The 14,992-nt window shown below is 34.0% G+C and overlaps 2 protein-coding genes across 3 annotated transcripts in view; one reads left to right on the top strand and one right to left on the bottom strand.

The window, feature by feature from the left end:
• The window catches only part of LOC105452287 (nuclear migration protein nudC), an 84,186-nt gene extending 81,620 nt beyond the window's left edge, over nucleotides 1-2,566 (bottom strand). For both annotated transcript variants that reach the window (XR_974720.1, XM_011693260.1), the window contains exons 1-6: nucleotides 2,530-2,566; nucleotides 2,211-2,267; nucleotides 978-1,084; nucleotides 797-874; nucleotides 394-612; nucleotides 73-282 (exon numbers count right to left, since the gene is read on the bottom strand). Coding sequence is in view for 1 of the 2 variants with exons in the window: in XM_011693260.1 (XP_011691562.1) it covers nucleotides 73-282; nucleotides 394-612; nucleotides 797-874; nucleotides 978-1,084; nucleotides 2,211-2,247 (651 nt within the window). In the remaining variant the exon portion in view is untranslated. The remainder of the gene's footprint in view (nucleotides 1-72; nucleotides 283-393; nucleotides 613-796; nucleotides 875-977; nucleotides 1,085-2,210; nucleotides 2,268-2,529) is intronic.
• Nucleotides 2,567-4,319: 1,753 nt separating this feature from the next.
• On the top strand, nucleotides 4,320-10,909 carry LOC105452289 (sperm-tail PG-rich repeat-containing protein 2-like). Its single transcript, XM_011693263.1, has 11 exons — nucleotides 4,320-4,661; nucleotides 4,769-4,887; nucleotides 4,994-5,149; nucleotides 6,213-6,365; nucleotides 6,431-6,652; nucleotides 6,781-6,903; nucleotides 7,348-7,495; nucleotides 7,583-7,824; nucleotides 9,542-9,695; nucleotides 9,767-9,885; nucleotides 10,597-10,909. The coding sequence occupies exons 1-11, from the start codon at nucleotides 4,550-4,552 to the stop codon at nucleotides 10,783-10,785; spliced, it is 1,737 nt and encodes a 578-aa protein (XP_011691565.1). The 5' UTR covers nucleotides 4,320-4,549; the 3' UTR covers nucleotides 10,786-10,909.
• The last annotated feature ends 4,083 nt before the right edge of the window (nucleotides 10,910-14,992 follow it).

A 14,992-nucleotide genomic window follows, 5' to 3' on the forward strand; every position in this document is an offset into this window, starting at 1 on the left:
ATATTCTTTAAAAAGATGTTTCGGCGCGCCACATGTGTAGTTGATACATAAAATATGACACAAAGCACTCACCTCCACTTCTCCAAGAGTCTGCGTCCATCGATAAGTCGGCATGTCTGCACCATTACCGCTGTTGGGCTTAAGTTTATTTTTCTCCTTTTCGTCTTCTTCCTCGTCGGATGCGTTGCCATCCTTAGAATCGGTACTTTCACGTTCGTCACTCTTAGTGCTGTCACTGCGATCGCTGCTAGATCCTGCGACAGCGGCATCACTTGCCAATTTCTGAATAACAAAAAATCATTTGAGTAATTTGTACAATATCTTGCATATCTTAAGGAAATCATTAAAAAAACAGAATAAAAATTAGAACAGGTATTACAAATATATAGATACCTTGCTGTCTATTTCTTCTTGTAGTTTAACAGCCTGTTCATCAGTTAATTCAACTATTCTAGAATCGTTATCTATTTTCTCTTCCTCCACTTGCTCCTCTTTCTTCTTCTTCTCGAGTCTCTCCTTACGCCTTCTCTCCTGCTCCGCTCTTTCTGCTTTATCCGAGGCAGCTTTGGCGAGAGCACCGGCTTCATGTTTCTTGAATTTGCTCATGACAAGCTGCGCATAAAAAATACAAATCCGATTAACGTCGAACCTTCTACAATAATAATGTAAGGAAATGTGCGCTATGTAACCTTGCGAGAAGGTTGAAGGCGCTATAATCCACCAGCCGGTGGAGTAAAAGGAAAAAAAATAATATAAGGAAATTATTTAATGTATTACTTTCGGCACATGCAATTACCTTTTCAGCTGCCCCTTCGCCACCGCCGGTATAAAAATCTGTCTTTCTCGCGAGGAAACTGAAGATGGTATCCAGCAGCTAAAAAGAAAACAAAAATGTTCGTATTCTTTTGGATACAGTCTCGTGAAACGTAAATATCTCATAGTGCGACATAACCTCAAACAAGGAGAATTATACTTACGTCCTGCACACCACCCTCGTGTTGCTGAGCCAATGCCAACAACATTCCATCAAACTGATCCTCGGTCTTCGTCATTGTTTCTCGGTATTCGCGCGTGTCACGATTAACTTTATGAGAAAAAGGATAATTGTCACGTTGAATGAATCGGTACCGCTATAAAGGTAGCAAAACGATAACGCAGCTTTGTTGCTAGAACCTAACACCACGTTTCCCCGTGTGGGAGATGGAAACATCTCGAATTATCGACTGAATCGAAATAACGTGACCAGCTAAGCGATACCAGTAACCCACTCTGACGGCAGAGCAACAGAACGACTTCGAGTCGATTACCGACCATTAATATAAGTATTTTTAATATAATTCTCTCAAATTATTATATCTTTTGAAAAAAAAGTGAATAATTGCAAAAGACAATTCGTAAATCTTGAGTAAATAATATAATTGCACAACAAATTTTAAATATATCTTGAATAAAAAAAAATAATTATATATATATATATATATATATATATATATGTATATATATACATATACATATATACATATATACTATATACTTCTAAAGATAATTGCATAGTCCGTAATATATATACATATATACAATGTCAGTTGCTAAACGATATTTTAATTTATATTTTTATATTAAATACGTGCTTACGTATTCATTCTTTTATAAGATCGTTTTAATTCGGAAAAATATCGTTCTCTAATACTGTATGTGACCTTTATGACACATTACATCGTAAATAGTATTTTACCGATTTTCATTCTTCGTGTTCACGCCAACGATTATACAATATTATTATTATTAGGCACAATAAAATTTAATTAATAATAAAATTACAAACTCCGATGTAAAAAAATGTATAGGTTCGTCATTTTAATTACGCGAGAAGAGATCTATTTACCGAGATATTTTTTAATTGACTAAATATCTATTCCCAAATAATCTCTACAGGCATTTCTCACATATAGCCTGCGACTTGTTACGAGATTTTTCGTGCCGATTATTTCGCCGAAATCAGATAAAGGGCGATCTGGCGCACGGGTTGTTTTGACTTACAAGCTCGCCCGAGCGTTCGAACGATGAGGGGATAGAGAGCGGTAATAGGGGAGGGAAGGGAGTGACGCCGACGATTCCAGGTAATTCAGGGAAACGTGCAGCAAAACAACATGCGATGGAAAAACCCAAGAAGTAGCTTCGAACGAAAAATAACGTGCGTGAAGACTCACCGGTATAGCTGAACGCGAGTCGATATGTCCATCGCATCGGTCAATCCTTTTATATCTCTGCAAACGAGATGTACTACATTATTATGCGTTTAATAAATGTAATAATATTTTTTATATACTTTCATGCATTCGCGATACTTGGACACGTTCTCGCGGATCACTTTACGCGATAAACGAATTGCCCACGGTATCCCACTCGGCTCGTCTCGCGTCGCGATCTTGACCGTGGAAAGATTTCGAAAAGACTCAGAATATATTAATGGCGGACGCGACCGCTTATCTATCGTGAGTAGCTAATTAACTGTTATGATTAATTCACCAGGATGATCCGCTTCTCTCGATGCTCCTCTCGATGCTCCACCCGATGCTCCTCACGATGCTCCTTCCGAGGCTCCTCGCGATGCTCCTTGATACTCCGAACGCGGCACTCGCGACTCATCACGGACGCGACGCGATCTCAATCGCAAAAATCTTACAATTGGGGAACACTGATAGCGGACATGGCCGTTACGCAAATCACGGACGAATATGATCACCTATACTGCGATTGACCCGACGCGCGACGGTCTCTCCGATACTTCTTTCTGCTTCGCCTTCGATATCCGGGTTACAGTCCACTTGACGCTACAAATGCTTCGAAGCACGCATTTTTTGATTGATCAATTGATAAAATTCCCTGTTCCGATTGGTCAATCAAGCGCTTCCAAGCATTAATTTGTAGTGTCAAGTGGATCGCAGCCCCGATGTCGAACACGACATTCGTAATGTACGTTAATTAGGCGAATGAGTGCCGCGAGATACGCCGAGACAAACTTGTTAGAAAACGCGCGGACGCCGCGGACGAAACGCGACGCGACGCGACGCTCGACGGACGCCGATCGCGGATGTCCGAGATACGTACTGATCACGGTCACGGGGACCGATTATCGCACCGCGACGATCGTCCATTGCCGAATTCGGCACTCCGGAGGCTGATATTCTTACACGAAATTCGGCCAAAGCGGGGTAAGAAGACGGCGACAACGCTTCGTATAACTACGCACGGGCGAGGCGCGACGCTAACTGACCAGTACAAGATAGTTACTTACCGATAGAAATTTCGATCACGTGACTGTCCAAATTCGCGTCCGCCCACCCGATGCGGGAAATTTCTTAACGCTACGACGCGACGTCTTGAGACGTTAGTGCAAGAATATTAATATTATTATCGTTAAACTGACTGGATTACCTTGTAAAAAAGTTAGTTACTTGTAAAGAAATTGGTTAAATTCGGATCGTTCGATCGAACAGAAGAAGCTCGAATCATTTTTTTAGAAATATCATTTCTTATACCATCGCTCTTCTTGAGCTTAGAATGCACGGTGAAACGTTCCAAATCAATTCTTCGTCGTTGGTACATTTTATATTGAGATTGTACTGTGTTTATCTTACAAATACATATATAGATTCACGGGTCATCACTCGATCTTTTTTATACATATACTTACACAGAGAGAATTTTTTTTACCCTGCAAATAGTATTTAGGCAAATTTTACTGTGCACTACAATAAATTTTACAGTAGTAAAATACAGTAAAATTTATTGTAATGCACAGTAAAATTTGCCTAAATACTATATTGTCCCACAATTAACATGATTTGCAGAGTAAATTTTAAAAAAAATTCTCTTCGTGTAGCGCCGCTTAAAAAGAATGGCTTTGGTCAAGTATTTAAAAATGTAGCTGGATACAGATCTGAAGATAGTTTTATTGTAAAATTTGTAGATCGTTAAAATGATTACGTAAAACGCTTAAATGTTGATGACAGTGCTGCAAAAAATTTTGACATTCTAATAATCAGCTTGAGTATCCTACATAATTATTTTGATGGTCCAGAAATTATTTTCAGATTTGCATCTAGCTAAATTTTTAGATACTTTAGCAAAACTTTTTTTTTATATTTGTAAGATATCTATTTACAGATATGCAGAAAAAACAGTTTTTTAAAGTATCTAAAAATTTAACTAGATGCAAATCTAAAAATAATTTCTGAACCACCAAAATAAATATACGTATGACACTCATAACTACGAATATTTTTGCAGTATTTTGCTTTCTCTCTCGTTGTATTGTGAAACTATAAATGTATAAGTCCAAAATATCTTGATATAAAAACGCGATAAACAGCAGTACATTGCATTACAACTCTAGCTGACATTATACATAAGAATTTGACTCTACATTGTTTTATGTCTCGCGATCACGATATGTTCTCGAATGTGGATTTTCATACATTTAGGTTATATAAATATGCCTTGAGAGAAAACATTTTCCTTTCTCAATCGTACGCACCGCGGAGGCATGGCGTTTGACAGAACAGAGAGATTCGTGGAAGTGGCCACGTCGACTCTCGCTCGAGTGGGCCCGGGGACTTACGATGTATTGGATCCATCAGAGCCAGCTCGAGATCCGGGTAAACTTATAATGCAACAACATCCGCACGCGAAATTCTTCGGTGAAACTTGCATTCGCACGCGTCGTGTATGCCATTACGTAACACCGAACTATACCACTCCACAGACAACGCTTATCCATTTTTGAGCGGAGCCAGCAGGCAGACACTCGGCATACCAAAAGACGCGCATAAGTTTCCGGGTCCTGGCTCTTACAATATAGAGGCGCCGCGGAAACGTATACCAGAACGTGCATTTTCCCTATTCATGCCTCATTCATTTGCAATTCTTCCGCATCGGCGTACGCGCGGATATTCGATATCCTCTGAAATAATAATTTAATAATTTACAGGGTGGTGTAAGTCTCGATTACACCGACGTTAGATTTCGAGAAAGAGTGCGTGAGGGACCGGGTCCCACAGAGTACACCTTGCCGAACGATTTGTTTAAGGAGAGCCCACGAAAAATAAGATCCCATCCGGGCACTTGGCGTGGTTCCGCAGGCAAAGTAAAGTATCTTCCTGATTTATGTGTGTATTTCTGTGTACTCGCAAATATTTCCCGTAAATATTTGTAAATACATACGCTAATGCTTTTCGTTCATTTTAATAAGTTTGCGTGTAAGCAGTTTTATAAATTCTTAATTCGCTATCTATATAATATATTATTTTAAACGACAACAAACCTATGACGGCGCATAATAAATATTACAAAAAATTAAAATAATTTATCGCAAGAAAAAACATCTCGCTCTCGTGTAAGATTTTAAGTCAGATTCCCAACACAAAATACTGTACTTGTAAGATAATTCGTTTGTTATAAAAAAATACTTTGATAATAAAAAGAACAAAGTAAGGAAAAGAAGAAGCTAACGAAAGGAACGCAAACGCAACTTGATGCGTGAAGAAAATTTAACAATTTTAATGATACTGATTTGAGTCATCTTCAGCAATATAAAAATTTTGATGACGCTTTTCATTCGCATACGTGATAAAGTTATGGATTCATTTAGTGTGTGTCACTCTTGACTGATTGATATTTTCTATTCTGACCGTGAATGCGCACATTTTACATTCCGAACTGCTTTTATATTATTATATTTTTTAAAATTCTGACTGCCCTTTGACTTCAACTTTTATTTATTTTTATATTTATTTATTAATATCTTGCGATCCACGAGATGTTTATTGGTTTCTATTCTCTCTACACTTGGGGGTATCATTATTTTTAGACGATTGCCTCTAAGATGTAAGATACGTGAATGTATTCATAATTAGCTTTATCACGTGTGCGGAGAATGGAAAAGTGTCGTCAAAACTTTTGTATTGCTGAAGTTGGCTCAAATCAGAACCGAAACGTCCAAGTGATCGAACTGAAATATTAAAATTGTTGAATTTTCTTCACGCACCAAGAACCGCGTTGACTCTCATTAGCTTCTTTATTCATATTACTTTGTTTTTGGTACTTTTTATAACATCCTTGAAAAAATACATTTCCTTTTTACAATCTATTATTTAATTTCAAATACTTCTATTTACAATTATTACATATTTAACGTAGCTCTTTGTTAGCTATGGCTGATCCGTCCTCTGCGACCGTTCTCGATAGGCCTCTCCGTTCCTTCGAAACGTGACTGCGGATTCGACTACGACGAACGAGGCGTACTTGTAAAAAATCCGGTCATCGAGGATGAGCCGACCGACTTTTATGACGTTCCCCGAGGGGTACGAATAAGAATGTCGTGGCTCCCTTTTGTGAAATACCTCGCGAACGATCATTTATACCGTAGGAGACAAACATTACCGCTCTGAAGTACAAAGGAAACTTTTGGAGCAGAATGAAGGGTAAAGATGACGAACGGACTTCCGTGACCCCGGGTCCCGGGGAGTACGAGCACGAAACAAAGAAAAGTCCCGCCCAAATCCAAAACGAGAGAACTAGGGAAGCGAAAAGAGCCGCCGCTAAGCAGCCGCGTTTCTTGGAAGCTTTGTACCAGCAAAAATTACGCCAAGTAATTTTAAGAACATGCTTTGTAACTTTCGCAGTCGCCGGGCTCCAGTCGCGAAAAGTCTCCGAGCCGGGAAAGACTGCCCCTGTATCTGTGTGAATCGTCTTATGGAAATTTTCCTTTTCACAAAGAACTTTCCAGCTCCCAATCATTACGGCCTACCAAAAAGCGTGTTCGATAAGTACAAGTTACGTATCCCGTGTAAATGTGACCCTCTTACCGGAAAACCGCCGCCATTCAATCAAACTGCGAAGGTATAGTTTCTACGAATATGATATGTTTGCTCTATATAATTATTATAACACAATTATGATAAATATTAATATGAAACCTAATGAAGATTACGAAAAGTTCAAACAAGATTAGAAATGCTAATTGCGGTCTAAAGCGAATCTTGATACTTAATAATTCTTTTTGTGTTAATCTTACAGCTTCCAGTTCAGATAAACTGCTGAATATTTTTCGATTTTGAAACACGATCTTCAAACACAGCTTCAAATTACGTAGTCCTCAATTCGGATTACGTAATATCACAATTAAATTGATAAGCAATTTAATAATTTTGACGATAATAAGCATCTTAAATCCTGTAGAATAACGCATTGCAAAAAATATTACCTCAGCCAGGATCCAGGACTTTTTATATTTAACGCTTCTAATCTTGTTGGGAAATTATGATATATTTTTCTTATTTTAAGAGATTCGAGGAGAATATTCAATTAGATACACCCGGGCCTGGCGCGTACGAAATCACGGCTCCGCAAATTTGTTACGGTTCTATTCTCCACGCACCTTTTAGCGCTGTCGATGAGCGTTTCAAAAGAATTATGGAGGTGGTGACGCCAGGTATATGTTATGTAATTAAATTTTGTCACATAATATTTACATCACACACGTGAATTCGTATTAGAACTGCATAAGTTTACGTTATAGGTCCCGCGGATTATCACACGGTTGTCGGAACTTTGGCTTTTGAATCCGCAAAGCGTTTTAAAAATAAATATCAAAAAATGTTTGATTACGTAAAATTTTACAAAACATTGTCATCAATAAGCGACGATGACGAATACACAATCGATGAATGTAAAGTGTTGAAAGAAGTAGACAAAGAAAAATATCCGGTATACCATGCAGTCTTCAAATCAAGAGTGGATAGATTTCCAAAAATTCGCAATGTGAGTATTATAAAAATTTTCTATGCTTTATATAGCACATTTATTTATTTCAATCCGATTAATTCAATTAATTCTACGCTCATACGTTCAATTAATATTTTCCTGCAAAAAAACTTATTTAAAATTTATATGCAATGTTATTTAAAATTATGTCACTTTATCGATACACTGCAATAAAAATGCACGTGCGATCAACCCAATTCGCTGAGAGGTGTCAGCACCGTCATAAAAACGTGATACTACAATAATAAATTTTATAAATTTATTTATATAATTCAGTATATTTTATTCATCGAAATAATTTTCTGTATGGATGACATATTCTAATCGATTGATATGAATTACTTTTGATATAACAGGCTGTCAGCCAATTACAGAAATATTCTAAAAACTATAACAAGTGTTCGAAATAATATATTAACAATAATTTGCATAAATTATCAAGCTTAAGTAATAAAATTAACTATAACATATGCAATGAATAAATTATTTCTTTAAGCTAACTTCTAAGATTATTCCCAATCTTGTGTCTGAACAAAATTATATTTAGAATATTAGACATATAACATATTATCTTATTTTTATATATATCTTATATTTATCCTAACGGATCAATCGATCGGTGTTCATTGCAATAAATAAAGTAGTCGCTTGCTTCTGCAGCATAAAGAGCATAAAGACTGAGATGGCGAGAGGCTCGAGCTAGTAGTCTCAATAAGTCTGTGGTCAGACCGTACGTACGAAGATTCTTTCGGCTTGTTCGGGGAACTCGTGGGCTCGGTGGAGCCGAGTAATCCGGGAAGCGCAAGGTAATCAGGAGAGCCGGAGACGAAATTAATGGCAGCGGATCGAACCGATGCATCTGTACCCGGGGCGATTCGGGGCTAGGATCCAATCTGGCCGTTAATCGAGAGCGTCGGGACGAGATTCGATGGGCCGCAGCTCGTGGATAGGACAGGATAGACTCAGTGCCGAGCGACCTGCTGCTGCTGATTCCGCCGTATTCCACGAGTTCGTGTAGTTTAGATTAGCTGACGTTTCACTTAAACAATCGAAACAGTCGTGCAAAAGTGTCGGTGAAATTTGTACGTGATGTCGGTGCATGATGCCGATTGTTGAATTAACGTTGTTTACTATTGTAGCCGTGACAGCTTCTTGCTGAATGAGGCAAACTTTATACGATGGTATTGACAGTCAATATCCTTCTTTTCGCTGGATATTTTCTCGTCGATGACAATAACGTTGCAATTCGAGGAAGCCGTATTTACATAATGTAGGGAAGAATGGTGACTGCGCGTACACGCCGGAAATGACATTTTGCTGCGCTCTGCAGGTCATTTCCACGGTAGAGGCGCGTGGCCGATGTTGCCCAGAGAAATCACTTCCGGCTCGTTGAGCCGGAAATTCGAGCCAATCCCTGCCTGGTGTCTCTGTCTCTGTATAGTGCGAATTGCGAATAGCCGGAAACATCGGCGCTTAGGTTGTTTGTGTCCGAATCGGCATTCATTCTAAATGATTAAATTATAAAGAGGAGGATAACGAAGTCTCCTCTATTCTCTTCTATTTTTATCAGGCGGGAGTAATATGGTTCGGAATATAAAAATACAACTACAATATTTCGTGTCTCGCAATTGTATATAATATTTAAAATAAGATCAAGTGGCGTGTGTCAGTCACACATTTCAATTAAAGATCGTTTATCGTTCAATTTTGATAGGGTGATGTATCGGATTCAGGTGCTTACGAAGTTTTATCAGCCTTCAAGGCTAATCGTGATAGATGCGAGTTCCTTTGTCGACGATTAGCTCCACCCTTCGGCTCACGCGCCAGTCGGTTTCCGATGATACTGAAAGGCGATTTCCATGTACCAGGTACAAAGTGAAGTAAATATCAAAAGAAATCGTCTAGGCAGGTCTTTTTCATTATTGCTATGCGTGCCCAGGTCCAGCGCACTACGATCTCAGGGGAGATATATCAAAGAACGTGAAGAATGGCGTGATATATTCCGCTCCTCGTGAAAAAAAGGAGCATTTCAAAGGACCAGGGCCATTGCATTATCACGTAAGGTTCTTTCAATTTATGCGTAATCGATATATGGAATATTTATTACAAACATTCTATTTTATTTATTACGCAGTCAAAATTTTATAGCAAATAAGAATCAATTATTAAGTACTTAGAATATTAGAAGATTTAAAAAAATTACTTAATAAACGAATGTGTATTACAATTTTTAAATCTACATCAGTAGATACAATATTTACATATGTACACAATTATGTAATTACACATGCATTTCTTTGATGAGTCTTACAGGTATTAGTTCAATTCTGTACATCGAAAAATTTATTTAATAACAAGCAAGTGATCGCCTTCGATCGGTTACAATTTTTAATCTTCCGACTCGTAAAAGCATTCGATAGTATTTACTTAGTTATAACATGGCAGGATATTGCGTGCTCTCACAGCATATGAGAGTAATACCGGATGCTTCAGATGGTGATGTATGAGGCACAGTTATATACTGTGAGGTGGCTAACATCCTGCATTATTCTGTGTGCTGTACTTTCGCTACATTCGTGCGTAAAGTGGCTTCCTAAATCGCAGATATTAGAAAAATGCGGATTTGTTATTATAATGTACCGCTTAAAAGAACCATTTGTGATTAAATACATTAACTAAATACAATTAAATTTTCAATTGAGTAAAGTCAGTTAAATATATGTATAATTAATATCAATATGTTTAACTAATTAATGATTTTTTATATAGATACATCCATATATTACGTCATCCATTTTGAAAAAGTCATTCAATGTCAGTCTCGGTAAACCAAGAACCATAGAAAGAATGAAATCCAAGAATGAGATCCAAACTCCTTGGCATCATAGACGACCGAAGAAAACACTTCGTTGGTTCGCTGTACCTCGCGAAAGATATCAACATTGTATTTTTCCATGATATTTATTGATTAATAAATTAATAAGTTTTGTGAAGCTCCAGATAAGAAAATCTCAAATATATAATTATTATAATCGTATTGTATTAATCTTTGATAAAAGCCTTTTTATGTGTCTTTTAAAAACATTCTATTCTTAGTATAAATAACAATGAATTATAAGATTCATGCCATAATTAAATTACTTCATCTTTTATAACTACCTTAAGTTTCTATAAATTATTTACTTCTATTGATTATGCAGAACAAATGGAAGAATTTCATAAATATTCAAACAAAGAAAAGAGCTTGCAGCGCAATAAATGTTTTTGTACCTTCGAGGAGAACCACAACTGAGATCAATACGAGATACTCAGTAGAAGACATTTACTAAACTGTAATAGCCGAGTGTAATGACGCGTAAAGAAAGGCAAATGTTTTCCAAATATAAGATTATGCAGTTGAAAGTCCTACGGCTGTACTTATTACCTGCAATATCGGTAAATTGAAATTTAATGTCCTTCGATAGACTTCGATAATCCCTAACATTTGGTACATTAAATATTATAACGTTCTTAAATCTTAATTACGCACAAATAATATTAAACATGAAAAACAATATAAAGAAAATCATCTAAACATCAAATTTTTATTAAAATTAACAAATTTACAAATTCTGCATTGAAATTTATAATCTAAAATTGTTAAAATTTAAAATCTGATGTACACATACTCAAATAGCTAAAATTTTAAATCACATTTTTTACTGTAATCTGTTAAAAATCAATAAAATCGGATAATAAATGTTTTAGTATGATTAAGTTATACATTTTTCAAAATATGTGTGCCATTGAGATGGAAATGTATAAACGGCTGATACTATTTCAAGTTGTAATCAGTAATTTATAGGCAAAAGGCAATCCATTTATATGGGATCATGAATACATGAATCTGCATGGTTATCAACCAACGTAATGCCATGGCAGGTGACACATATCACAAATACAAGAAGGATACTCAACAAATCTGGGAACAAAAATAACTAATGTCTAATAGAAAATGAATACTACACGTGACACGAATACTAGATATGTTTGCGAGACAAATCTCTCTATTTTAAAAATTACAAATATAAGTTAAAATAGAAAGTAAAAAATATATATTCGCATTTTATGTGCAGTGCAATCATTATTTATATATCATATTATTATCTTAATAAAAAATTCCATTAAACTATTATATCAAATAATAAAAAAAAATAGTATTTGTTATAATATATTTGCTATAATAATATTAACAATGATAAAATACAATTCATAATTTTAATATTACTGTGTGAGATTACTTAATCTGCTCTAATATCGAATTTTGTGATAATTATGCTAAAATAATTTCATCTGGCTTTCAAAAATAAAGTGTAACTTTTATGGAATATTAAATTAAAAATATAATCGGATAGTGCGAATATCGTATTATATTTGAATTAGAAATTGATACTCATATAACTCTTTATAAAATGATAATTTTGCAACACTTATTAAATTTCTTAACATATTATCTTCTCGTATTTTTACATTCTCAAAAGACGAATCAATATTTAATTCTTATTAAGTCAGTAATTTTTAAGTCAAATATCAGATAATCGCAAATGAACCGATCAATATCTGTATCTTTGATTATGCAATATATTATGCACCCACATTGAATCAATCAAGCATTGCAGATTATCTCTGTGGTCATAATCTGCTTTTGGCACATGCCCAGGTTTATAATATGTAATATGTATGCTCGTGAGTTTTAACATCAAAAAGATAAAATCTAACATATAGTATTGTACAATTTATCAGATGGAAAAGACATTCTAAAATGTGTTTTCTAAATTGATTCATCTATTCAATGAGATACCTTTGACAATTTAATAAAGAAATTATATTATTTTGAATGTATATAAAATAAGATAGTTTTTTATATAAATTAAATTATAAAATAAAATATCCACGGAAGAGATACTATTTTCAAAGAAATATATAAAAAATTTAATAAATAATTTTTTCATCTCTTGCTCAACGAAACTGGCGATTATCCCAAAATAATTCAAGTTATTCAATAAAATGTATCCGTTTATACATTCATTAGTTAGTTATTAATTTTTACATTTTTTAGAATACACTATAGAAATTAATAAATAAAACTTTCAAATCGTAATAATAATCGAAAGACAATTATTTATAACTCGAAATTATAATTACAGAAAATAGCTATGCTAATACGAGAGCTAGCGTTGACATAAATAGGCCAATTTTCCATCAACGTACATGAAGTACTAAGTGCCATGCATAAAGCCATCAACATCATAGACTACACGATTTGGCGTCTCTAATCGATAACTTCGAATCGAGGTCAGATTATTTGTAGATCAATATCTTATTTTTAAATATTCTGTTTTTATTTAATGATAAGAATTAATATGTTTCCATTTTTCATAGTGACAAATTTAAATTATACTGCACAAATTTTGAACATAAGAATATAAAAATTAAATTGACTAAATTAACAAAAAATGTCTTTTAAAATTACATCAAAGATAAATTTATTATTAATAAATATCCTAAATAAATCAGATAGTGTTAAAAAAAGATTCTTGAAATATCTTATTTTCATAATTTAATAATATTGTAATTTGTAGATCAATAATATGTACAGATATATATATACTTTATTTTATGTATTATTTATATTATATTAATCTCAATAATTAACATAACATAAAGTAAAAAATAATGTAAATTTGATGAGACAATATATTATACTTTTTACAGAAATCGAAACTATATACATAATAATTTTATTTATATATTTATGGTTTAATGTGAATTTTATACTTTATCGATATTATCAAAATATCAGTTATATCTGTTCTCTATATGTATGTCTGAAAACAATCTATAGATAGAGAACAGTTCGCGTACAGGATTATATGACTCATGCGAAATCGAGACTAATACGAAACGAGAGTAACGTAAATATAGCGAATGATTTTTATCATAAATACAAAGAGGATCTACGTCGGACGAGAAGCATGTAGATCCTCTTTGCATCTGCGTGTTTTGAATATCTCTTAATACCTTCCATCTACTGTTTCTTTTGCTTCTTTTTTGAAGTAAGCAGAAAAGATTCCATTCGTGTATGTAAAAGAAGAATTCTATCTACCTGAATTATAGACATAATTTACCGATCACAATGATTTTAATATAATTCTATGTTAAATAATTTAAATAATTGAAAAACTATTTACATAAACGTAAATAAAAATTAATTATAATCTTTGAACAAGATAGGAGTTTTTATTAATTCAATATTATTAAAAAATTAAATATTAATCAATATAAGCCTATCAGATTATAAATCTAACAAACAATATCATAATAATATTATTTGTTAGATCGATATTATTAAGTAGAGAAATATTTCTATATATGCTCTTTTATATATATATATATATATATATATATATATATATATCTTTTATAACATTTACATTATGTTGTATTGTTGTTTGTATATTATAAGACATCAGAGATCAACATTAAAATAAATAAAAATTTACATTTTTAATAAGAGTTCAATTATGTATTTATTTTGTATGTATGTATGTATGTATGTATTTTTCTTATATTTCACAAAATAAATATTAAAAAACGTTTAAATACCATAAATGTTATTATTATTGTCTTGTCGTAAAACGAGTTAATATACTGGAAAAAATGAGATAAATACGTTTTTTTATAAAAAACGCGTTGATACACAAAAAATTAAAATACATATTGAATAATAATTAATGGAATATACAAATCTTGACTCCAATATTACAAGAAGGACTTGCTTGCAAAAAGCATTAGTGAGTGTACTGTTGATACAGGAATATTGTAATATAACAATGTTGTTCTTCTTGTGGTATCGTCTAAGAAGTTTGCTCATTTGGAGACTAAAATGTTAAGATGTCCTTGTCATGGGTAAGAATTTTGCCGCACGGGTTCAGAAACTTCGTTAACGAAGATGCTATACGACACTGTAACGACGTTATTAATGAAATTATAACGAATAATATGACGCCCATGTTTACCCCGTTTGACTGGGATTTACCGCTCAATTTACAACTTTTGGACAAATGCACAAATTCTATGTTAGCGAAACAATTTCAGAATTACGTTAGAATAATATTTGAATCCT

Source organism: Wasmannia auropunctata, unplaced genomic scaffold (assembly GCF_000956235.1).
Source record: "Wasmannia auropunctata unplaced genomic scaffold, wasmannia.A_1.0 LD336034.1, whole genome shotgun sequence".
In the NCBI taxonomy this organism is placed as follows: Eukaryota; Metazoa; Arthropoda; class Insecta; order Hymenoptera; family Formicidae; genus Wasmannia; species Wasmannia auropunctata.